Source organism: Siphateles boraxobius, unplaced genomic scaffold (genome assembly GCF_051911475.1).
Source record: "Siphateles boraxobius isolate OS27281-9 unplaced genomic scaffold, OSU_SipBor_1 31, whole genome shotgun sequence".
Lineage (NCBI taxonomy): Eukaryota > Metazoa > Chordata > Actinopteri > Cypriniformes > Leuciscidae > Siphateles > Siphateles boraxobius.
This window is the reverse complement of record NW_027508931.1, coordinates 16,514,831-16,542,500: the sequence shown is the minus strand read 5'-3', so window position 1 is coordinate 16,542,500 and position 27,670 is coordinate 16,514,831. Positions and strand designations below refer to the sequence as shown.

At 36.2% G+C, this 27,670-nt stretch overlaps 1 protein-coding gene across 3 annotated transcripts in view; it reads right to left on the bottom strand.

Annotated features, from left to right (window-relative positions):
* pak1 (p21 protein (Cdc42/Rac)-activated kinase 1) overlaps positions 1–27,670 on the bottom strand; it is a 52,351-nt gene that overhangs the window by 20,161 nt on the left and 4,520 nt on the right. For 2 of the 3 annotated variants that reach the window (XM_077193922.1, XM_077193921.1), the window contains exons 2-4: positions 3,290–3,506; positions 1,536–1,630; positions 489–636 (exon numbers count right to left, since the gene is read on the bottom strand). In XM_077193922.1, the coding sequence (XP_077050037.1) occupies positions 489–636; positions 1,536–1,630; positions 3,290–3,482 (436 nt within the window). In that variant the 5' untranslated portion in view covers positions 3,483–3,506. Of the gene's footprint in view, positions 1–488; positions 637–1,535; positions 1,631–3,289; positions 3,507–5,008; positions 5,101–27,670 lie in introns of those variants that run through there. The other variant, XM_077193923.1, reaches the window with a different exon arrangement.

The window sequence follows — 27,670 nt, the reverse complement described above, 5'->3', positions numbered from 1 at the left end:
GGATTCGGTGGCTGACGGCTGATTTAAAGCCATTGTATTATATCATAAAATTATTATATTTATTTGACACAACAAAACACATTATGGAAATTGTGACACTTAATTGAATTAAGAATGGTTTTATGAAAGATTTACAAATCAATTCATTCTTCGGTCTGCTCATCTGTCATGAATGAAGCCCAGCATTACAAACAAAAAAATCTATCAAAAAGACTAAAAAGAGATCAAATGTGATTATCCATTGACAAGATATTTGATAAATAAATAAATAAATATGAAATTTTATTCTTTTTAAATACAAAGTACACATATTTATAAAAAACTACACCTAGGAATACATATAGGATATATTCATTGTATTTTTTTACAATGAACATATACACACACACACACATATATATATGCACATATTATATTCATTCATACTCTATTCATATTATATATGTTCATACATCTACACTGCTATTGTAATATATGAAGTGTCACACCCGTAAAGCTCATGTATTTCTGGCTGTTGTTCGTTTCTTTAGAGTCGTAGAATTTAAGCACGTCTAGAACCGCCTGAGGATTCTTCTTCTGCTCCAGTTTGGTGATGTTGGACGTCTGGAGTAACCGTGCCCACTGCTCAGGCATGCCCTACATAGAGAGCCACAAAAAACAGTACTGAAAACTGTCTAAACCCTGTTAATCAATCATTATTAGAGTGACAATGAGGCTTTCAGAAGCACACTTGTGGCAAAAGCAAAGGTAAATAAGACAGACAGATAAATATGGTCCAAGTACAGCTGTGTTCTGATCAGAATGAGTGTGTTAGTGGTGAAGGCACGCTGCATGTTATCTGACCACCGGCGTCAGTTTAAGGTATAATGGACTGAAGTAATTTAAACGTCTCTGTTGGTGAGGCAACGTGGTTCTGACCCACCGGCTCTCATTAACACTCATTAGGTACACTGAACTCCTCTCTGTTGAAGACTGGGGAAATGTATAGCTGATTTATGGTTCAGACAAAGAACACAGCTCATTTAATATCTTATCAAACATAATAAACCAATCGTAAAGAGGAAGATAGACCTGGACCCAGAGGTTAATGCTGTGAGTTTATTCTCTCTATTTGAGAACTGCAGTGTCAAACCGGTCGAATCTATCTTCAGTGCTTTTTCTTTCCATTTATCCTTTTTTCTTGCTTGCTTTCGCATTTTCTATTTAGAATCAGGTTGAGTTTGTTCAGATTTTAGTTAAGATAAGTTCTTAATGAATTTTACTTTTATATTTAGCTAGAATTGGACTTAATTTACCACTGAAACATGGATCATTTAATCTTTATAGTCAATAAAAAGTAAACATTTTCTTCAAAGTGTTTGGATGAAAACTATTTCATCTCAAACTATCCAGATATGCAATTAAATGTGGAGTCACAAACAGATTGTGTAATTATGCAGAAATATATGCATGTGTAAAAATGGCATGTATAGAATTTTTTTCTTCTACAGACCATGTGAGCATTGTGTTGAAAAAGATTTTTTGCTCACACTTACAGTGAACTCTCCAGTGACTGCGTCAAAGCCAACATGGATGGTGTGCTCAAAGTCCGACGGTAGAGAGATCTCTGGACGCTCCTTCTTCTTGTTGGCTGAGGGACGAAGATAAGGGTGGAGACACAGAGAAAAACAGTTCATGGATATTTGAATGTAGATGATTCCAATTATCTACTGTAAAAATACAACCCATCTTAATTAGACCTTGTACACATAAATACATATTTTTTTTTACTTTAATTATATACTCAGCAAGGATACTATATTTAAAATCTAAATAATCTTTACGGATCTTTATTGGAAAAAGTAAGAACAGGAAGAATGGCTCATCGTCCTTGCAGTGCCAAACCACGTGTAACCATATGTCCCCTCAGATATGCTCGGTAAATTGTAGGTGTTATTGTGGAAGAGTGAAGTAACATCTTACACCAGCTGACAGATCTGTCTCAGTCCATGAGGATGGGATGCACTGTAGTACTTAAAGCAGCTGATGGCCACAACAGATACTGACTGCTACTTTTGATATTGACCCCCCCCCCCTTTATCCAGGGACTCATTAATCCATTTTTGTTTATCAAACATCTGTGAAATTTGTTCAGTTTACATCTCAGTTGTTGAATTCTGAATGTTCATAATATCCACACATGTGAAGAAACTAAAAAACAGTGAGGATGTTTTTATATATTTATGCCATGGGCTGAATCCGAAATCTGAAGTGAAGCGATGCGTTCGTGTAAGAAAAACATTCATATTTAAAACTTTATTTTTACGCATCTGTGTCAAGCTTTCGACTCACTCTTGCACTCCTGCGCCCTGAGCGCCTTGTGTTTCAGGAAGCCTGTTTTGTGTTAATTACCAGCCCGTTAACACATCAATATTACTGTATTAAAGACCCTGCCTGGCGATTTATAATAATAATCGATGCGGCCGTACACATTGATTTACGCCAAAAGAGTAACCCTTGAACTTGACGCACATTTCGTTCTTATTGTACATTTATTTATTTATTGATACTTCTGGAATATTCTCTAAAGGATTCACATCAACCCTTAGTTTTTAAGAAATCTCCTTTCAGTAAATATTTAAAACTAGTCTGTCGTTTTAGCCTCATTCGTTTTTTGGATCAGTGCTGATTTTCATAAAGACAATATTACAATATAAACACGGTCTGGCACAGTCTCAGCGTAGCTATTGTGTTCTGCTCCAGTTCCTGTGTGTGTCGGATCTGAGCGGATGCTGCTAATGCCTATTAAACATCGGTTGGATCTCATCCTCATCTGCTCGATGCTGAAGCCAGGCAGGGTCTTTAATATTAATGATGTGTTAACGGGCTGGTAATTAACACAAAACAGGCTTTCTGAAACACGAGCCGCTCAGGACGCAGGAGTGCAGGAGTGAGACGAACGCTTGACACAGAGACACGAGTGGACGCATGCTATCAATTGAGAAAGTGTGAAAATCTGATGTCCCAAATTAAGGAGAAATTATCCAACAGAACTGTTCATTATTCTAAATAAAAGAAACATCAAAGGTCAAAGGTTTATGGCCATAAAGTTGCTGTTTGCTAAAATGATGTCTAATAAACTGCTTGTGCTCATCGTGACCTTTGACCCTGAAGCTAACCCTGAATGATTGCCAATAGAAATTCCTTATTTAAATACTTATTTTTCTGAGCTGCCAAAAGGCCTGTTGAGGAAGATGATTTGTTTCCTTGTAGAAAACAATACTAGCTAGTGGCAATAACTGTCACTCACTCTTGTCTCCTCCTCCGGTGAGTATGGATCGGATGAAGCCTTCTTTTCTCCTCTTGTCCTCTGGGTTGGGCGGCAGAGGTTTGGAGCCGTGATTCAGAGGGCCTGAGTCTTTACTGGACGAGCCAATCATTGTGCTGGTGTTTCTCATGGGCGGAGCTGGCGGCTTGTCTTCTACTTCCCCATTGTCTGACATCTTCAGCTGTGGGCGTGGCAAAATCTGAAACAACCATTTAGAGCTAGAGTTAGTGAAAAGGGGAGGGGCTTAAGTAAATCAACAGCAGAATGGCTGGAATGAAACTTAAGTCATAATTAAATTTACCAAATTACCACCAATCTTCTTTTAATAGTATTTAGATGAAACTAGGACACAGCAGGGGAAAAAAACAAGCTAAGAAAGGAGGGAAACACCCACTGAAGCATCACTGTTCCACAAAAGTAGGAAGCAGTTCAACTGATTTCAACATTTATAATAATAAGAAATATTTCTTGAGCAGCAAATCAGTATATTAGAATGATTTCTGAAGGATCATGTGACACTGAAGACTGGAGTAAGGATGCTGAAAATCCTTATATGTTCAAATGTATTCGAATAGAAAAAAAATGGTTTAGTTGTTATTTTTAATTGAAATGATATTTCACAATATTACTGTATTCTAATCAAATAAACACAGCCTTAGTGAGCCTAAGAGACTTGTTTCAAAAATGTGTGTGTGTATCCATATAATGTATGTGTGTGTGTGTGTGTGTTTATTCAAATCACTAACCCTAATATGAGTAATATTAATAGTAATTCGTCCCTAATAAAACACAACAAACTAAAGCATAAATGAATGTAATTGAGTTTTCGGTAACACTTTAGATTAGTGAACCCTATTCAACATTAACTAGGCTGGTTGCTTATTAGCTTGCATATTACTAGCATATTGGTTGTTTATTAGTACTTATAAAGCACATATTAATGCCTTATTCTACATGACCATATTCTTGATCCCTTAATCTTACCCCACACCTAAATGTATGCAAAACTACTATCTTACTAAATATCAATAAGTAGTAATTAGTAGTTTATTGAGGAAAAACTCTTAGTTAATAGTGAATGTGTTCCCCAAACTAAAGTGTTACAGAGTTTTTGAATCTTTTCTGAAAGGAGCAAACCATCTTTTCTTTAAAAAAAAACCACATAACTCGTTGCAGTGAATCTGACATCAGTCCTGACACCTCGACTCAAACCAGTTATGTAATATTGGACAGACAGCATTATTTTTGGTTTGTGGCTGGTTAACATGACATGCTTTTGGGAAGCTGACTTGTCCTGCGGCTTGACATGTTATTCTCCATTTAAAACTATTATTATCATGTATAGGTTTTACTTTCATATGCTTATACAGAGACTACATGGAATATTTGTGCTTTTTAAAAATGCACAAACCGAGCTGGACATTGACAAAACAAACAATATTTATCTAAAACACATACACACTGCCAGCAGTAGTAGTAATATGACATGTGTTAATCAATGCCAACAGAGATATCTAGAGAGCACAATGCTAATATACACACACACAATACAATTTTATGACATTTTTTAAAGATTTTTTTTACAGAATGAACATTGCTTTTGCACATTTACTCAAAATGACCAAATATAAGTCTACCAACCGTTAGTTAACAACAATCAAAAAAAGCCGAAACTGAATAGTCTGTAAAATTTCACCTTACCAAAAACCTCTCGGCATACCGACAAGCAATCAAACCAGTATTCCCATAAAAAAAGCACCTCCAGATCCCACTGGACGCTGAGAGGGTGTGTGAGAGAGACTGTGTGTGTGTGTGCTGGCTTTAAAAGGCTGTGCCTTCCCTGATGTGATGTCACAGGTGAACAAGAAAAACTATGAGTTTGATCTTTGACTGACTCAACATGAATGGTGTAACATGATAGCAGAGATTGAGAAAAACACACAGACAATACCAATGGGAAACTGTATTACCTGTAAACACACTTTAGCCACAAGCAAACAAACATTGAAAAGGCAGCAGGGCAAAAAAAAACACTATCAAAAACAACACGGGTGTGTTAAAGTCACAGAAACACAACGCGTGCACACACAGCTGGTGAATGACTGTTTGAGACAGACAAGGTCTGTTGTTTGAGCACAGGGTCCATGTGGACGTGTGAAACCCTTTACACTTTCACGTTTGCTTTTCTATCATGGTGGGGGACTTTCAATTGACCTTTATTGTTTATAGCTGAGCTAATTATATTTTATATAGCCTAACCATAAATCTAACCCTCACACAAATGTTTTTGAATTTTTATATTTTTGTGAAAACATTATTTATGTGTTTATTCAGCCATTTTCCACTTGGAGATTGTTGACTGGCCTAGCTGATTCCAGGTTGAACTATCCTTGTGGAGACATTTAGTCCTCACAATAGACCTGACCCACAAAACACACACACACACACACACACACACACAGACTAACAACGCCCATGTGGACTCAAATTTCAGACAGCACTGTAACATTTAGCAGAGGCCTGTCATCACTGTGGTCTCTTTTATCTCTCTCTCTCTCTCTCTCTCTCTCTCTCTCTCTCTCTCTCTCTCTCTCTCTCTCTCTCTCTCTCTCTCTCTCTCTCTCTCTCTCTCTCTCTCTCTCTCTCTCTGGTCTTGTTTAGTCTTAAAGTCAAATGTCTTAAAAACACTTGCACACATCAATTTAAAAATTACAATGATTTAAAAATAATAAATAACTAAATAAACAAACAAACTGGAAAGACAGAGCAATAGGATGATGAAATTAATAATAAAATAATTTGATAACTAAATACATAAATAAAATAAAAAATAGATAAATCAATTGGTAAATAAATAGTTAAATACAAACAAATCTGAGAGTAAGAGTGATTGGATAATGAAATTTAAAAAAATAGATAACTAAATACATGTTGGAGCTTGTAGCCTCGTGGGCAGCATCCCGACAAATACCATAAATATGTTTCGTTGTAACGGTTCTCGGTAAAAAATCGAACCGTACCGTTCTCCTCACATTGTTCGGGATGCCCTTGCACCGCGGTTGATCTCAAAAACAGATCGTAAAACAGACAGTTCCACTGTCGATAAATTCACTTGCTGCCTTCCCAAGTAATACATTACAACAGCGATAATCAAAAAAACGTGAACAAAGCGGTTACTCTTTGTAAATTCTGTACAATGGGAGTGCCAAATGCTCGAACATGACCAGTCATTTACGCCGTCATCACCACCCAGGAGTTGACATCGCGCAAGCGCAGGCGAGACCTGAACTGCACACGTTACTATAGGTGTTTAAATCTAAACTCATTTAAGCTTTGCCAATTCAATTTCTGTACCAGAAAAACTAATGTTAGACCAACCTGAAAAGCATAGTTTATTTTATTAGTATATTTGCTCTATTGTATTTATTTGTGCTTTTGCTTGTGGTTAGATTATTTGTTCTTATTTTCTTAATTTTATTTGACAGTAGTCTTTTTTCCCCTGAACATAGCACATACCGAACCATACCAAAACCGTGACCGTGACCCTAAAACAGTGATACAAACCGAACCGTGATCTATTTGAACCGTTGCACCACTAGACCCGAGTTCGAGTCCCGGCTCATGGACCTTTCACGATCCTGTCCCCCTCTCGCTCCCATTTCGCTTCCTGTCTATTCTATACTGTCCTATCGCAATAAAGGCAAAAATGCCAAAAATACATACATACAAATACATTAAACAATTACATAGATAAAGCCTTTAAGCACACATGCATAAAATGGCATTAAGTTTTATTTAGCAAGCATTTAGCCACTGACAAAATAGATTGAAAAGACCATTTACAGCCAATAAAGGCAATTTACCATAGGAAATAATATGGTTTTTAAAGCTTTTTAACAGTTATAGCGCCACATATGGTCCAATCTCCAAAAATTTTGCATGCTAGTTTACCATGTTGTGTCACATATGCCCACCAATTTCTGTGAAGTTCTAAGTTTTTGTTTAGGTTTTATAGGCTTTCGACTGCATTTAGCCACGCCCATTTCCTAAATTACCCATTTATAGCGATACAAATGCAAAATTTCAACTTTTTTTTTTTTATCATTTTTGATCTAGAGAGTCCATAGAATTGTCCTTGTTTGGTTCCGATCGGGCAAAAAAACAGGGACTAGTTCGCAAAAGTATTTAATGAATGATGTGATTGACAGCAGTGGTTCTAGAGGCAAAGTTGTTCAGTATGAGGAGATCTATCAAATGATATGCATACTGTGTGGATGTGTGCAACAGCACGTGATTAAAGATCTGTAAAAAATCGTTAGCGTCAACTAGTGGCCGATTTCTTTAAAAATTCTTACAGACCTCTAGGGCCATGAGTCGAACATGCCAACTGAGTTTCGTTCCAATCGGACTCCGTTAACCTTGCCTAATAGGTGCTCAAACTTCATTGGCCGATGGCAGCCATGTTTTTTGAGATACGCCAATGTCCTCATGTTCCGGGAGTCTCCTGCATATTGATAGCGGCTCCCTGATGCCCGCACATTAGTTCAAATCTCCCGGAATCTAGAGATCGCGAGCTCTAGATTCCGTGTAGCGTGTAGCACGCGCACGGCAGAGAGGGAGAGAGCGAGAGACCTTGCGTGTGTGTGCAAATATGCGTGTGTGCCTCATGAAGCGCATGTAAGACCCCTGTCAATAAACCGAACAATCCCCCCCCCCAAGGCAACAAAACCGAACAAACCCCACCTTAACAATTCTACAATAGTTTTTTTTACAATTGTAAAAATCCTAACAATTACAATAGTTTTTTATCACTTCGTGCTTGAACCCCTAATAACAATAATATATGAATACAGAAAAAAAATGATCTGAACAACCGTTGAAAATAACAAATAAAGTCACTGATTTTAAGTAGCAATTATGAGAAACAAAGTTGCCATTACGAGATGTAGATCCACATAAAGTCACTATTTGCAATCAAAAAAACACAAGTGCACTAGTTTTAAAGACAAAGACCAGTGAACAGCAGGAATGAGGAAGTGAGTAAGTCTCAGGGACTTTGGTCTGGTCTCTGGTAATTAAATTAACCTCAGTGCTGTTACACACACACACACAAGCATCTAACAAACCTCAGGTGCATTTCATTCAAGTAAACAAAGGGCTTCATTCACAGTTGAACTTGAGTGTTCCCCTTCATTGTCTCAAAGAGAACATGCAAAAACAAGAACCATGTTCTGAGGCATGAAAACCACCATAGAAAGATCCCAAACACATACTGTAAGAGGAAGATGTTCAAGTGCGTAACTGAGACTATTCGGTCGTCCACACTTAAATGACATGATAACACCTGATGATTTTCCTGTGCTGCTTTAGGGGAGGCGTGACGTACTGGCGAGACATCGAACATGTGGTTCGGCCTGTGCTTAGTCATGTGTTTGTCAGGTACCATTACTGATTGCTCACAGTATTTCACTTCTTCATCCTCACCTGCTGCATTCAGCTCCCCTGGTTTTCCTTCAAACATCAAAGAATTACTTCAAATTCCATGTCTTTAGCTACAGTCAATGGGTTCTGATTTTAAAAAAACATTCACTCAAAATATCATTGATTTCAATTGAAATACTGACTGGAAACAGGATAAATGAAGCTGATGCACAAATCCCACCTGCTTCAGCCTTAAAGCTGCAGTCCATAAGTTTTATTTTCAAAATTTACAAAAATTATAAAATGAGCGAGTACATTTTCCAAACCTCGTTTTTGTCTTATCCTGAATCACTACAGTGATTAACAACTAAGACTCAATTAGCAATGTGTCTCAACAAATAAATTGGAATGTTACCCAGCCAGAATACCATGTGGACAGTGTCGTTATTGTTAACTACAACTAAAAATGTATTAAAATGTAATGGTTATGGTAAGGGCCGAGACATTTCCCAAACATGCTCGAAGTGGTTGACCAATCACAACACACTGGTCCAGCTGACCAATCAGAGCACATTGCACTTTTCAGAAGGAGGGGCTTCCTAGAGACATGAACTAAACAGAGCGTTACAGACAGACTGGAAAAAGAGGTGCTGCAACAATGTCAAATATGTGAAAAATAAGGTGTTAATGTAGGTGTCTAGTAGACCCCAAAAACTAAATCAAGGCATAATAGGTTCTCTTTAATAATAAAACTATATAACTAATACTAAAATGACAATGCATGCGGAGGTCCTGACTCCTGACAGAGATCAGATGGGGTTTTCTTAGCACATGTGAGATGAACAATGACACATCATTCATCAGGATAAGAATAGCTCGGATCTCTCTAGAGGTGTAACAGAGCGAGGCGTGACGGAAGCACAGAGGCTTCTTCAGCTATTTAAATAGGCATTGCTATAAATGTAGGAATTATGTGAATTTATGGATTGTCTTGTTAAGCAGGCGAGTTTGTACGTGTAAGAAAAATTGAATTCTGGACAGGATATAAGCGGGGTTTCTGATTACTCCTCGCACATGTTAATCACTGTTGTGGCATTCCTTCAAGTCACCGGACAGGTTTTAGTAAATGTTTCCTGGAGTCATTTCTCTGACATGTGGTTAATTTGCCTCAGGCTGCGTGAAACAGCCTTTATGAGACCATGGCCAGAAACAGATTTTCATTACCTTTGTGAAGCCATGCAGAGACAGAACTGGCACACATGCGGTTTAATCTCGTGTTCAAGCTGGTGTTAAGAAAATTATACTAAACAGAGACACGTGAGAGAATGTGAATATACACAAGATGTCTCTTCCTTACAAGTAAAATTGCATTGAAAGCATCTTAAAATATTCACAAGTCAGAAATACATCACAAAATCATATTTTGAATTAGCTTTTATTTTTATATTTTCAGTTTTCACTTTAATTTTAGTTCAAGTTTTAGTCACTTCAATGTGCTTTTGTCCAAAAAGAATTGTGCGTGGGGGGTAATATTTCAATTTTATTTCCTTTTTCTGTAATTTTAGTGTTTCAAGTTTAGGTTTTTATCTAATGTTTAAATTTTGTTTCAGCTTTATTTTAATTAACAAAAAAGATTTTTTTTTAAATGACTGAAAAAAAATAAGAAAATAATAGAATGTGTGTAGAGTTTGTAACCATAATGTCTGTCAGTACACACATGTTAAAGAACATTGCATAGACATATTTCAGAAAACAAAGCCTCATACAAAAATCATGGCACTAATCTTGCAAAAATATTCTGTAGTTAGTTCTCAAAAAACTAAATGCATCAACTATATCTGTATTTTGTGCATGACAATGTAATATCTGTGACCAATATGCATTTATAATTTTAATGAATATGCAAGGTGTATAGACGTTCAGTCCGAGGCTGACTGCTTTTTTTGCAGCTCTCTTCCAGTGAAAACATTGCATATGAAATGAACCTGTCTCTCTCTCTCCTCCAGAGGATACATTTACACTAGTCTTTCTGTTAGTCCTCGTTTGAACTTCTGTATGATGTCCAAACACTTTATGACACAGTGACGGTCTCACAGACATGACGGATCCGTTTCATAACAAGACCACTGAGACCTGACTGCACATCAGAGTCTCTCGACGATCCATTCGACTCTCGACAGAGGTGAGTCAACATAAAATCATTTTTGCTTTCCTTATGAATGTCCCTGGTCATAATATGCACGATTCATCACTAAACATTATTGTGAAGGGAATAAAATAATTTAATAAGTTTTTTCTTTCACAGTCTTTTATCAAAATGTGAAAATGTCTAAAATGACTTTTATGCTGATGTATTAGAATGTATTAAAAGTATTCAAGTCCTCTTGGAAAGAGCAAGATATACATTATTTCCTGATAAATATTTATTTTCAATGTGTGCTAATGCGTTCATGATGCCTTTAAAGACTGTGGTACTAATCAATGCATTTACCATTCCAACTCAAAACTTAAACTATGTGAGATTGGAACAGTTGAATATTCATAACTTTCTGAAAACTCTATGACAGGCCATCATGCACAGAATATATCACATGGGTGATCAAACTCTGCGTTCAGTGGCGTCAAACCTCTAACATTGTCGTTCCCTGGAGATCCAACTTTAAAAAAACAACACGCGCTCACATCTCCCCAGGAGGATGCGCTCTTCCAGGGTTAAACTGGGTAGCAGGCCGCCTCGTACGCGCCTTGCACGAGCGCGCGCACACACACACACACACACACACGACAAAATACTTACATATTCTGATGTTCAAAGACGGATGATGTGAGAATGAGCAATGCATGTGTGTGTCTGTGTGTGCATAGCCTGGCATCTATACAAACTAAGAGAGATGATCACAACAGTGCCAGCGGTCTGTGTTACAGACGGAAAAACAGTGTGGCAACTTTATGTACATGCAAATGATCTACACAGGGTGGGGTGCAGGCAGACACTTTTAGTGTTTATATTATCATATATTAAAAAAGCACAGCTCCTCAATAATTTTCCCAAGACACGAAGGAATATTGAACTCACATATTTGAAGTCAAGACTGGTAATTCTTATCAGGAAAACAACACATTATGAACATTCTGAAAACATTTATCATTATTATTATTATTATTATTATTAACTCCTGACCTGAAGAATCCACACAACAAATATTCACATTTAATCCACAAAACAAATGATAACTGAATTCACACACATTATCTTGTTCATTAGTTTACATCCTGGTTCTTAAAATCACGTGTTGCACCTCCGAGCATCAATATTTGTGATAATTTTTAAGCCCTTCCTGAGAAGTAAAGCTGGACCTTAACATCACAAAGACACACAATTTAAAAGAGTTGGTTAAAGTTTTAAATAGGATGATTTGTGTAAATAAATTCCAAAATATATTCATGAAAATATCTGTTGTCAAATAAATAAAAATAAAAACAAAAGGCATTTTCTTTTTAAAAAGATAACATCTAGATTGTGCAAATGGTATATAAACCTGTGAGAGAAAAAGCACCACATTATTATGCCTGCAAATAGTATAATGTAACTTACAGTATAACGTAAAGTAAATATGTAATACGATATTTGAATCAGATGTTAATACTGATTTAATGATCCACTATATTTACATTATACCTCAGGGTACTTAAATGATTACCATGGTACAAAAACTAGATATTTACTAGATATACATATGTGTGTGTGTGGTTTGATTAGCCATATTTATGGGACTTACTTGGCCTAAGTGGGCTAAATTTGACAAAACCTGTCTTTGGGGACATCTGGGGATGTGCATAATCTGAAAACAACTTCTAAATTAAGTAAATAATGTTGTTTGTTATTCAAACAAAATAAAAGTTTCGGGTTAATGTTAATAGAACAAAGCTAGTTAAGCGTGTGTGTAGTGGAACTACAGAGACCATCCAATATCTGGAGTCGTGATGCTGCCACGGCCACAGCCCAACTAGAGCAGATGGCACTGAAGAAACTTGGCCAATTTACACAGAAATCAACAGACAGAGAATTAAATGACGACCTACAACACAAGATTTCATCAGTGACCATAACAATACTCAAACTCAACATTTGTCAGACTGGTTCAAATTGGCTTAGCTCTTGGATTCTTGGATTAGTGTTGGATAAACTTGAGCATAACATGCAAACACACAAATTAACACAAGTGAACTGTCCAGACCATCATTTTGTACTGGTAGCATGGCAAAACCTCATGGAGGATGGAGGGAGACTTCATCAAGTTTGTCTCTCTCACGCACAAACAAGTTTACTTTCCTTAAATGTCTACTGTTTCGAAAAAAAGCTAATTATAAACACCAAAGCCACTTGAAGGCAAGCCTGCAACCTTAGCCAAAAAAAGTGTAACATCTGCTTATGCTGCGGTACGCAGGGAAGGAGGCTAGGCAATTTTTTTCATGGCTACCAATAGAGGCTTCGCTTTTGTGAGGAAATAGCTTAACATTTAATGAATCAAGAGCCCATTGGCTTATCTTCAACATGTTTGCACTTAAACATTAGTTCTGGATTTATCTATTTTTAGAGTTTACACTGAACAAAATGCTGTTTTATAAGAGAAGTCACAGACAATTGAGCGTCGCAACAGGTATGATTCAGTTTACTGTACATCTCCTTCATTTATTTATTTCTATTTATAATAAATATAAATAAATTTAAATGTATTTCTATAGAATCTACAAACAGTGATTGACTGTCACAAAACTCTGAATGAAATTCAATGACATCAAGGCTGTAATGTGATTGGTTATCAAGGCACATGTGATCCAAGTTAGCCATTACGCTTTCTCCAATGGTAGAGCCACAGACCCTTGTATCTCCCAAAAGTAATGTCTCTGTAAATAGTACAACCTAACCATAACGCAAAACTTTCTGCATTTTAAGAATTGTTTAAAAGAAAAAAAGAACTATACTGAACAAAATTATAAACGCAACACTTTTGTTTTTGCCCCCATTTTTATTGTTGCCAGCCTTTTATTGTTTATTGGCCTTTTACTGTTGCCAGCCTAAGGCACACCTGAGCAATAATCATGCTGTCTAATCAGCATCTTGATATGCCACACCTGTGAGGCGGATGGATTATTTTGTGTTTTACGATTTTGTGATATCATCTCTCACATTCTTAAATGCCAGTGTAACTTGCTGTCAAATCCAGCAAACACTTTGTATAAATGTTCCATCAGATGCTTTTAGCTGCTTTAAAAATCTCACATTTCAATTCATGCATTTGAAAACAACTAAGCTGATTCCGTTTTTATGTGCATTGGTCATAAAGAGTGATCGTACGGTTAAACATAGACATGCTAAGTTTTGATTCCCTTTATCCTGAGTCTCGCTGTAGTCTGACAAGGAAAAATTACCCATGAGTCACAGTATTGATCAGAGATCCAGAGCCCATCTTACAGCACTCAGCAGTACCGAGCTAAGGAAAAACCTTGAGCCAGAAGCAGATCAATAAAATCGACCTCACAGACACTGTCTTTAGAGTTTCTTACGGGCCATTCTGTTACTCAAACTCCAGAATGTGCCATCTCAGATCCGCTCTCTTGTCCTGTGCAGCAAACCTGGATATAATCCCTTCCCCCTTGAGTTTAGAGTCCCGTAGAGACCCTCCCTTCCACCCCCAAAAAATAGATGCTATTGTCTCTCTTTCTCATCTCCCAAAGGACTCGGCAAGCAAGATGGCGTATGTTCCTTAAACTAACATTTCACATGGGGGTCTCATTAATAATGCCCCTCTGAATGAGCGACGCACATAGATCTAGACTGGAGCTTCACGCTGAGACGTGTCTCATAGATTATGCCGGTGCGTTTGAGCTCTGCCGTCCCTCCAAGCATCAGGGATGCGGCCCTTCTGGTTGCTGGACAAATGATGGGACATAAATTGAAGTTTTATGGCTCCCCTGAAAGTGTGTACTTCCTGTTTCCCGTGTTATTTTTGGTAATGATGCGTTTATCTGGTTCAAATCCAGCCGTCGGGGACGGATTGGAGCCGTGTGGTTGTCAGTCACATGGTGGATTGTGATCTAAAATTCTTTATAAAAAAGTTTTGCATATTGTTTGGTTTATGCAGTTCACAGCAATATTAATACACTTAAAGGAAGGATAGGTAATTTCAGAGAGGTTAGCAATAGCAAGCTAGCTATGAAAGCATAAGATCCCACCCTCCCTTCAAAGCATCTCCAAAGCCACACCTCCTTCAAAACACATGAGCGAACAGCTAGAGTCTGCAAAGTGTCACGAGAGACGGCGTTATTACCTCATGACTCAAAGTAGTGTTGTCAAAAATATCGATGTTTCGATAAATATCGATACTGAAATATCTGAACGGTACCAATATTAACTTCCCGAAGTATCGATACTAGCCGAGCGGTCACTAATTCAAACACCACACGCGCACGTCTCATTCGCTCTGGTTAAATAGCAAAAGTGAATGGAAAGATGGCGAGAGATACCATTTAGCAACATATATGCTCAGTATCAGGGGGGTTTGTTGTTTGGACAGACCTGCCCCCACTGCTAAAAAAATCCTAAAAGAAACACTGTAACTCTTCTCATTTTAACTTTTCTGAAACATTAACCAAGATGGCCTAGTATTGTTGTTGATATGAGCCTGTGTTGTCTCGTTTTTTCACCGTAATTCTTAAAGTTAACAATCTTACTGAGGAATCATAGACAAGTAAATATTGTAACTGTGGTCAAATGTAAAATAACTTGTGTCTATTTAACTGTATTCAAAAATTATTATTTAATTCTGCAATTTGCCTTCATTAATGATTATCATCAATTTGATTACACAGATACTAATTAAACTAAACTGAGCTAGACAATGGCATCTCTGAATTCAATAATGAAATGCCTTTAAGTGAAAATTGAATGTTTAATCTTATTATTATACATTACTGACACTCTATCCTCCAATTTGATACTGTTAAGTGCTTTGACACAATCTTTATTGTTAAAAGCCATATATAAATAAAGGTGACTTGACTTCATGCCGATCCAGTGAGCATTGTTTCCGCGTGTGATGCACGCACGTTTGCGTTTAAATCTGTTCATCAAATTAAGTTAATGTATTAACCAGCATTTATGACCAAGGAACAATGCATTTGTTACAGTATATTTTAATATTTGATAACAGTAGATAATAAAAACAAAACGGATCATGTTAGCACTGGTCCAATGAAAGAATATTAACAGATAAAACTCAGGACATTTTTGTTCATGTAAAATATACCTCATTGTCATGTTCTAGACTTGTCATATTTAGCTTTAAATAATAAAAAAAAGACCCCCTTAATATTGTGGCAGTTTTTTTCTCTGTGGTATCGAAAATGGTATCGAATATCGATATTTTTCAAGGTATCGTATCGAAGTTAGAAATTCTTGTATCATGACAACACTAACTCAAAGCACATAACATTACAATAATAATGACTGTAAAAAACTTACAGCTCTTGTACCACCTGACTAGATAAGTTTTTAGCGTTGAAAGTGTTACCAGAGAAAGGCATGAGGACATGAACAGCTCCGAGAAGAACTTCACAGGATGCCATCTTGTAATTACTGTTATGTAATGATGTGAACACAGCATAAGCTTATTATTTTGGCATGCAGGTAGGACATCGTATCATTATATTCAGGCCGAAGGCAATGATTGGATGAACATTTCTTTATTTTTTTTTGTAAATCTGTTAATATTTAGACCACTTCCATTATTGTTTGCTATTAGTATTTAAAAAGAGTTTCATCCAGTGTAACAAAAAAGTGTTTATTAAAAAAAATGCCTAACCTACCTTTGAGAAAGACCTCACGATTTATCAAATTAAAACTGAAATAGTGATTATCAAATTGTGCATTTGGGAACGCATTTTTTTTTATTTCACAGTGAAATGTTATAATTAAGCTATAATTTAGTAATATTAGTCAGTTTTTATATCGTATTGAATAATAATAATTTTATTTATTTACATATACACTTATATCACGTCCAAACTATTTCAGACCTTTACACCACACAATTTTATATATATTTATATAGCATCACTGACAAATATCTTATCTTGTAAAATGTGTGGTCAGTAACGCCGCTCCGTATACACAGAGTAAGCCTACATGAGATCGTGAATTCTAAACCCAAAGTGAAAAGAGAGCAAACATTCAAAAGTGATTTCAATAATACCTCGCATATATATATATATAGCGGCACCCTGAAGCCTACGAATTATAGGTCAATACACAGAGTACGCATGATCACAACCTCCTCTCTCTTTAACCTCATTGTCTTGTACTATTCATAATATCGATGAGCAATAACATTAATAAACACAAAGCCAGAAATGACTGTATCGGTCACGTGCAATACAGGCATTTGATTTTCCTGCCATTCCTCCTCTTAAATAAATCTCTCTCGATCTCTCAGACAGTAATGTCAGCAGAGCAGGAGGTTTGGCTCCAGTGCCGACGGAGCAGATTGGGTGTAATATCGCTTAATGTTCGTACCCAACATAAACTAAAGTGAGCAGCACAGTGGTAAAATAAATCACAACTACCGCTGATGTCAGGAAATCTCTATAATGCAGCGACACTATACACATGTTAGTGTGGACTTTCCATTGACTTCCATTGTTTTATACTGGGCTAATGGTATTTTCCTTACCATACCTTAAACCTACCAGTACACAAACCTTTTAACATTTTATATTATAAGTAAGACATTATATATTATGTTTATTAAGAAATTATCTCATAGGAACTGTTAAGTTCCCACTACTATGCAGGTGATTCCAGGTTTTACTATTCTTTTGGGAACATTTAGTCCTCTCAACGTAGGCAATACCGGATCACAAAAATGACTGCAGCTCATGCACATATACAAAACACACAATGGCTTTTATGGCTTCTTATTCCAAAGACAGCAAAATGATGATCATTTTACTAGTGCTTAAGGGAGACACATCAGCTCGATTTAAGTCCCATTGCTGTAGTTATGCTGCATGTATCCCAGACTGCCTTGCGCTCAACTTTTTACTCAAAGCCAACTAAAACTCTCTGTTTTCTCTCTAAGGGCCCGTCAAAGTACTGTAATCTCATGACATCATGTGCAAAACATTCCCTGACCCACCCTTGGATTCCTTTGGAATCAAAACTAGATTTTTTTTTTATAGAAATGCAAGAGGTGAATCCACCCAGAAACATCACCGGCATGATACTAAAATATTTTCGGTGGTTGCCAGGATGACAACCTGGAGAACATACATTCATATATACACATATATATATATATATATATATATATATATATATATATATATCCAACAGGTGAATATCTGAAAGTCTGATCACACCTCTCCTCACTTATGAGCAAAAGTATTAGTAATATTTTCCTTTGCAAACACCTCTAATAATTTAATTTTTACTTAATTCTATAAATATTTAAATATGAAAAATTAATTATAAGTTATAAAAATATAAATAAATCAATTTTTAAGAAAATAAAAATAAATCAATATTTTAGAAAATAAATAAATAATTAAGAAAGTAAATAAATCAATATTTTAGAAAATAAATCAATAATTAAGAAAGTAAATAAATCAATATTTGAGAAAACAAAAAACATGTATATAGAACAAACTCTCTCTCCTGTCTATGAACTTTCTGGTGTGTTTGGGAGCTTGGGAGAGATTTTAGGAGTGAAATGAGAACAATGCATAGCATGTGGAGTAATAGATCTTTTCTATTATTCATCAAACCACCCCCACCAACCTCATTCACCTCTGCTGCTATAACAGAAGGCTCATAGGTATCAGGTATATAGTGCTGAAACCAGAGAAAGAGACCAAAGAAAGAGAAAGAAAGCCCAATTGTTTTGTGTCCAACTGTGGGGCATGTTTGAGGGGAGCGATTTACAATGATTTTTCATAGATTAAAATAGGCAAATATTCGTATTTTATACTGGAGCATTAGTGTTGGAGATTTTCAGTGACTCTTTCTGCAGGAAACATTGACATGCCAGTATGTGGCGACAAATGACTGCCTTAATGAGTGAGTCACTGATTTATTCATTCAACCGATTCATTAAAAAACACTGATGAATTAAACTCGGGAACAAAAACATGTGGCTTTCTTCATGAGTTAGTTGAATTATTCACTAAAAATATTTGCTTAAAAATATGGATTCATTCTAGAGAAAAAAAAACATACACACAGTTGCAGCTCTATGTTGCTCAGAGATGCACAAGGTTATTGGACCCTTTTCAAAACTGTGATGAAGTAGTTCCACAACAATTAACATCACATTAAATATACATCTATATAGGTGGATCTAATCAGTCAAACTAATCAGTAAAAGTCAAACTAATCAGTATAGGCTATTTAAAAATTTATATTTTTAACAGTTTCTTAAAACAGCTTAACATCAGAGCATTTAAAATGTCATTTAAAAATGTGTGTCTGTGTATATATATATATATATATATATATATATACACAAATAACATCGCTATATATTATTATTATTACATAATAATTATTATATTGATATATATTGTATATGTAATAGAAATAAAGCTGTCAACCAGACCTGTTTGTACATAGGAGAAACAGTGAAATACAATCATGACGAAAACAGGTTAGAAAATGTGTTGGGTTTCCAGCAGGAAATTTTTTATTTTTTATTTAATGGATCACTTGACTGGTGTGAAATGTTAAGATAAACTGGTGATAAACTGGTTATTTCACATTAATCTGCATTTCAGATCAAAACTAGCTACACTAAAAAACAGAAACCACTTTTATTACATACCTGCAACAAGCCAAGAGTATAACCGGTGCATTGACTTCTAGGATGAAGTATGGCTTGTACTCTGGTTCGGACCGAGCGATCGAACCGAGTGTAAAAACAGCCTCTGAGGTCTGCAGATGGACTATTTTACAGCACTCTTGAGCAGAGATCAAGGGGAAAAGCAGATAAAGTACTCCAGACAGGCTATCCCACAATGCACTGGGCAGGCTCCATCACTTTTAAGTGGATAAGCATGAGAGTACGAGTACGGTGCAGAATGCAGGGAATGCTGGGTGATTGATGGCCGTCTGAGTGAAGAACGATGAACGTGTACAGCGAGGGCATAGTGTCTGCTCTGGCACGGTGAAACACATTTCCAAGCAATCATAGTTTGAGAACAGCACGTCAGTCCCAAAACATCTCCAGCCCCAGATACACACCTGTTTGGCAGCTAAACCTAACATGAACTTGCATTGGATTTGGTAAAATAAGGGAACTTGTTCAACAATAACAGCAATAAAGCAGAACACTTAACCGTTTACCTGCTTAAAGACCAACAATAATGAACATTTGAGCCAAACTATAATTTCAGAACAGAGCAGAGAACCCCGGGTGTGATGTTACATTCTGAAAGAAAGAGAGAAATAAATAAATAAAAGAAAGAAAGTGGAAGGAAAACTCCTTTGGGAGAAACTAGCTGAACTCTGAGTTTCGAATTAGGTTAAAATATGCCAAACCATACAAATCTATCCTGGTTTAGATGAGGTTCAGCGGGCTCACAACGCTCTTTATAACCATTCTCTGTCAACTCAGGGTTTGATTAACTCTAGAGCACAAGCAACTGAAAGTGTGACAGATAATCACACGCAACATGCGAGTCGATTCACTTCTCTGGCGAAGATTAAGAGATTATGAAAATATTGTGAATTTAAATGCATTAAAAGGCATAAACAATCACCGCAGCAGCAGTGATTTTAAATTCAAGGCTTAATAAAAGAATATTTAAAATAAAACATCATTTACTTAAAATATTTAGTTGTGTTGTACTGACTCCAAAAATATATGTGGTCTTTTAGATTTTGTATTGGAAATTAGATTTATTCACCAATTTGTTGCATTCGTGCCTGAAATTGTCATATGGTGTGACATAAAAGTTATTCTATATAAAATGAAAATGGGAGATATTCTACCTAAGTAACCAACTTTATATGTAAATGCCATAATTGTCATATTATTGATAATAATAAAAAGGCATATTATTGCTTTAATAAATAAAAGAATTAAGTTATTTTCAGTACATATTTGTTTATTAAATAAATAAATAAATAAATAACAAAATCACAATGGATATACCATACACATATTGCTTTTATAAATAAATCATTTAAATAATAAATAACAAATAACCACTGCTGAATAATATTTTCAGTGTTTATTTATTAATAATAAATAAACAAATAAATCACAACTGTTAGGCTATACCATATAGTGTTTAGGGTTTTTTTTATCAATTTTTTAGAGCGGTCAAATCGAATAATCGTGATTAATCATGATTGTTAATATATATATTTACAAATAATCCTAATCAATTAAGAACTCGCAACTGATATTCCCAAGTATAACTTTATTTTTCCTCCACTTGTGGATGTCATTAGAAGTTTCCAAAAGCAAGTTTGGTCAGATTTAGCATATTTCATAAAGTAAGGTAAAAAGCTGTACCTTTAAAAAATTGTCCAAAGTAAGAAATCTGCTAAATCTGACAATATTTGCTATCCCACCCCTCACACACACTGGAAATGAGGAGAATCCGTGACGCAGCTGTCTCCATCCACCAGCTGTCCAGCTCCTCCCTCATGAAGCCCAACACTCAGAGGTGCCCATCGCCATGACAACGCGCTGAATAATGCACGCCTGCACGGCATGCTGGGAGTGAAACGCTCCAGCGGAGCACACACATACTTCTCTGTCTTCTGCCTTTGAGTTCACTTTTCAAAGGGGCTCTATTTCACACATTTATAGCATTTATTCTTTCCTTGAAGTCCACTTATGCACAAGTTACTTTTACAAAAAAAAGTTTCATTACCACACTTTCTCCAATCCACGAGTATCTTTTTTTTTCCAGTAAAAAAAAATAAAAATAATAATGATAATAAAAAATAAGAGAATTTAACTTAAATATCTGCCAATGCCACAAAGCAAAATACACTTATATTTAAGAAACAATCCCAGTTTAGTTTCTAAGGAAGTATATATTTTTATTTGAAAACAAGACAACGTGACATTGAGTATATTAAACATCACAGATGCGCATGAATTACAGAAAGACGCTCTTGTTTCCTGCTCAATCATCTGATATGTAAATAAACAAGGAAGTCTTCCTGATCAATTCTAGCTATTCATTCACTCATGCTTTATAATTGCAGCTTTAAGCAGCATCTTAAGTCTAATCACGAGATCTGACAAATCCTCGGTCCCTTTTTTACACGCAACACAGCTTCATCTGTCATTCTACTTAACCAGACGCTCCAAAGTGCTACAGTCCTGAAACAGGACGTCCATATCTTTAAATATCCTCCAAACAAACGTTTTGAGGCCCTCAGTCCTTATTTAACATATCTCTTAGGTCATCTAATATGCTTTTTGCAGAATATACAGAGTAATTAACACTTAAATCAAATACGCAATAAAAATACTAAATACTTGAAATTAAATAATAAAAAATAATTGTTTCCCTTCCGAACCATCAACTGATTTTATGATTATTAATTTTAAAAGCATCCTCATTGCATTCATTTAAGCCACAAGTCGTAAATTTCTTTCCACCTAAGCTGTGATGTACATTAAAGGTTTTTATTGGCCATTTTAAAAAAAGTATCATGGTTTCATGATACTTTTTTTTTTTACACAAACATATTAAACAGCAAATCAGCATATTAGAATGACTTCTGAAGGATCATGTGACACTGAAGACTGGAGTAATGATGCTGAAAATCATCATTTCTGTGATGATCATTATCATTATCACATTTATTTTGTAATTTATAGTGTAATTATGCCACAACTTAATATGCCAAACCAGTTCATGGGATTTTAAAACATTCTGGTTCTCATTGTTATGAGGAATCCTCCTTACTTATGCATTTTAGAATCAAATTAAAATCACATTTTATCTAAACATGATGTTAGCTTATGAAAATCAACCAAACTTCAATAAACTGTGTGGGCCCATTATGCTGAATGTTCCTCGATGAATTATGCATGTGGACTCTTATAGTTCTCAGTCATATCAGAGCACATAGAATGGGTGGAGTTTGTTTTATGGTTTATATTGTGGGGGTGTGAAAATGAAGTTCATATATAAAGGATTCTGCTGGAATATGAGTGATGACAGAATACAGTCATCTTTAAAATAAGAAACAAGAGGCATGGGACTCATAAGGTCATACTGTGAATTAGAACTCAACACAGAGACAGTTTAGAGGAACTCGAGACGTTTATGAACTTCCTGTCTCTGTCAACCGCTGCTTGAGAGGTCAAGAGTGAATCAGACTCATGAGACTCTCATCCAGGTATTTTCCATTCCAAACAATGACTGATACACAAAGCAGCTCTGTGATGATGACATTATGCGGTGTGAAACAGGTGTAAAAGTATGAGTCACTAGTTCATTCTTGCTATCTACTCCCCACACAGGCCGTTACCTTCTAAGGCAGCATCCTAACAAGACCTCTGATTGATTTGACACACTATATAGTTAAGGTGCATGAAAATTTGGCTAAAATAAGCTATAGCTTTTAAAGTCACCATAAAATAAAAAATGCCTAATCTTATTTTCTTATGGAATATTGCAGTATAAAGCGGGATGATTCTGGATAAATTGAGATTCACGATTCTGAACAACTGAACAAAATATGTAATTTACTAGAGGAACTGACAAAATGTTAATTGCTACAGTCTATTTAAAATGTTTAATTAACTTGAATTAATGAATGATTCAATGACTCACTAATAAATACTTCACTTGATACTTGACTTTACGATCAAAACGAAGCAAATCACTTTTTGAAAGCAACTTGACGCTTCAAATAACGATTGTATCGAATAGGATGAATCAGTGTTTTTGAACGAATATCTTGATGATTCAATGAAAAAATTTTGAACAGTCACTTGTTGTCACCACCTACTGGTGTAACGATATATTTGATGCAATCATTATTTGAAGCGTCAAGTTGCTTTCAAAAAGTGATTTGCTTCGTTTTGATCGCTTCAGTAAACATAAGTGTTCATATCGAAGCTATAAACTTCTATCCCAGTACTTGTGAGATAATATGAATATTTGTTACACAGATATTACGATACTGTGTGATTGAAAAGACTGTCTGTGAAGCGGTTTCATACATGATCTGCTCTCTCTGACTCAAAATCAGCGCCAATGTTCCGCTGTGATATTGTCAACAGACACAGGATAATCGTTGTCATTTTGGAATATGATCGCTTTGGGTGTTTGTTTGTTTGTTTTAGTCATGCCAGCTTCTGTGGCTATTTTCATGGCCAGAAAATTTATGGTAAACTATATCAGGTTTTTCGCATAGGTGTTTGAATCGAGATTGTGATTTTTTTGAAAGATTAATTGTGCAGCTCTAGTAAATATGTGCATGGGAATTTGGCTAAAATAAGCATAATAGAATCTGCCAATACACCATGAAAATAAAAATGTAAATTCCTATTTTTGGGGGAATATTGCAGCATTTATTATAAATGATTATAATATCAGATGCATATCATTATTTTATTTTTTAAATTCATGTGCCCTCATAATCTTTAAACAAAATAACTTCCCCTCCCTCTTGCAGCGACATCTCTCTCTTCTCTGATGATGTGTTTACTGGCGTGAGGGCAGGACAACCAGTCACTCACATGAGATCCACCAATAGCAAACCACAAATAAAAAACAGTTTTATGTAAGGGATAATGTACATCCAGACGGTTGTTATCACAGAATAAACCTTGACAGGGTTATCAAGACCCCGACGAGAAGCAGAGGTTACTTACTTATTACACGGCTACTTGCCACATAAGTAAATAATTAGAAATTGAAATGTTTTATTAGCTCTCTAAATGCAAAGCTTCCGAAGAAAAAGCAGTTGCTAGCAAGTGGCAAGTTCAAATTAGACGAACACTTAAAGGACGATTCCGGCCAAAAATGAACCTAGGGCTAAATAACACATGGGTATGGAGTCGACCATTCTCTGGGATGCGTTTTCATGAAAATCGAATGTACCCAGTTTTAACGATAGTTTTAGTTTAACCACAGATTAGCTTATAACGCTAGTATATAGGGCAACGAATAAGTAAAAAATAAAAATCGCTAGTTAATACCACAAACAAGGCTCAAAATAGCCCCACACTAACACGGTAGCATAAACGAGGGTCCCTACCTGCAAACCGAAGGATTGAGGACTTTGTAAGTGTACAGACAGTTTAATAAGAAGATACTTTATAAAGACAGTTCACTTCACGTATACAAGCAGGAGCCATCTTTAGAAAACAGTATCGACCAGTCGAACCACGAACGCCGTGCTACGTCCTGGTCGATAGTCACAATTCAGGTCACGGCGTTCGATCTGTGGTTAAACTAAAACTAACGTTAAAACTGGGTACATTCGATTATCATGAAAACGCATCCCAGAGATCCCCAGGTCGAATCGGTACCCATGTGTTATTTAGCCGTAGGTTCATTTTTGGCCGGAAATGTCCTTTAAGGGATACGGATTTGAGATGAAACCATTTTAAAATCATACCTGTTTTTTATCTGTTTGTTAGCAGCTGCGTTTGTGTGAAACAAGAGATCGACTCCGCGTAACTGAATGACATAATTAAATAACTGTACACAAAATGTTGATTTGAGTTTAAAAAAAATGTATAATAAAATGTAATTTTATAGCTCACCAACTGCAAAACTTTCATGAGGAAAAAATTTTCCTAGCAAGCGTAAATCGCTGCTGACTTCAGTTACCCGGATGAGCCTGTTATCAGTTTTTACCGGTTGTTATGGGGGAATAACATACCGCTGGATGGCACGATTGACCAATCAGAATCAAGTGCGGTGTGATGCCATCCAATTTGACAGATCACATGAGATCAACATGAGAAGCATTAACATATACAGATACAACACAAGAGAGGATGAAGGTGGAATAACATATGCACATTTTTTTCAACAAGGTAAAGCTCATGACATGAATGCAGCATGTTATACAGTAACTATTTAGATATCAACCATATAAAAAATTTAAGATTTTTGTCAATCACACTGTCATATAAGGGGCGTGGGATGAATGCTAGAGCGCTGCGAGCATTGCTATCCAGTTGCTAAGGTTTTTTAAGTAGTTTCTAGCATGTCGCTATGCAGTTGCTAAGGTGTTTTAAACACAGTTAGGGTGTTCTATGTGGTTTCTTACTGTCCCGAGTATGACAATTCAAAACCAACGTGCCATACAGTACAAGCTGAGCGGGACAAAGGGTGAGGACGAGTTGGATGCGGGTTAAATAAAGGGGGTTGGAAGAGGAAAAGCGGACAGAGATCCCATTTCTCATTTCTTCTGAACTCATTCGGGGGACTTGTGCTGAGATGATAACGTACAGTGACAGGCATTGCATAACAATAAAAAAGGCAGGGGAAAAATGGGCCACAGGAACGCAAATTCAAAACCTGCACGCATGCTACAAACTCACTGAACCTTCAAAAGGTACGCAGGGACTGTACTTGCAGAAGTAAATTATGTCATAAAATCCTGAATGCGGCATCCAGCTCTTGTTATACACCTCCTGAGCAAAGTCCATCTTAATTTGAATACACAAACTACATAATGGGAGCAACATGGATGTCAGTGCAGAATTGTTTCGTTACACCACGTTGGCATTGTTTATCTTTAAATGTGGGTGGAGCGAGACATTATTTCAGCTTAGTTTCATAATCAGAATACAATGAACTATTTCAAAAGATCAAGGGAAATCTTTCTACTGATTATATGACACTTTTAAGCAGTCACATGAAAATCACCATGGTAAACAGGCATCTGACCAGTGACACTAAAGGACCGAGGCCACTACTGACTCCTACACTCTTCCTGTGCAATGCTTCTTTTTTTTATGGATGTGAGCTTAAGTTTAAACCCTTTTTATTCCCTTCTCTGCAATGGTACAGAGTAGCTACATTGTCCGCCGCTGTAACTGGCTAACACAATCTGCATTCTTGCTTTTGTTAGTAACAGTATAGATAAAAATAATATTCCCACATGCTTCTACTTCCATCAGTAGAACCTCCTTATTTTTACTCTAACTTGTTTCTTCCATTGTTTTTCTGCAAACAAATTAAAAAAGATCACCACATGTAAGCTCAGAAAGACTCTTTAAAAAAAAGAGAAATAAATTATTTTATTCAGCAAGAACTCTACACCCTTGCTTCATTTAGTATGTGCGGAACCAGGAATATGCAAATTAGCCCCGCCTCCACTCACTCAGACCAGCTCAGAGATCCACTCGGCCAACTCATTGAGGTAAACGCTGCAAAATAGTATCACTCTCTACAACGTCGGACACATAACAGTAATAGATATATTTAGTCTTTTGCCTGACTATGTTATCAAACAGCTTATATAATGTGTAGCTAATGTTACACAAACCATGTTCCCGTTGGCCATCTCAGAGTCAGGCGGCTGCGTTCCAACAATCATCAGAAACGCTTTGAAAAACTCACAAAATTCGCATTTAGGAGATATAAGCATTCAAAGTTTATGTCTCTCACTTCCGCCAATATGGATCAACAATTTAGATGACATCACTCTGCACTCCAGCATCTCATCAGATTTTCTGTCCAATCAAATGCTCTCTAGAATCTAAAGCATCCCACCCACTACATTATAAAGCTGACTCAGCTGAGACTGAAATTGGTCCCTTGTTTATACAATTTATATTTTCTATATGGTGATTGGCATATAGTGCACTATAGGGGATAGGGAACGATTCAGACAGTGTAAATATGCTACACAATGGGGAGAATGAAGTCTGGTTTCACGATAGCACA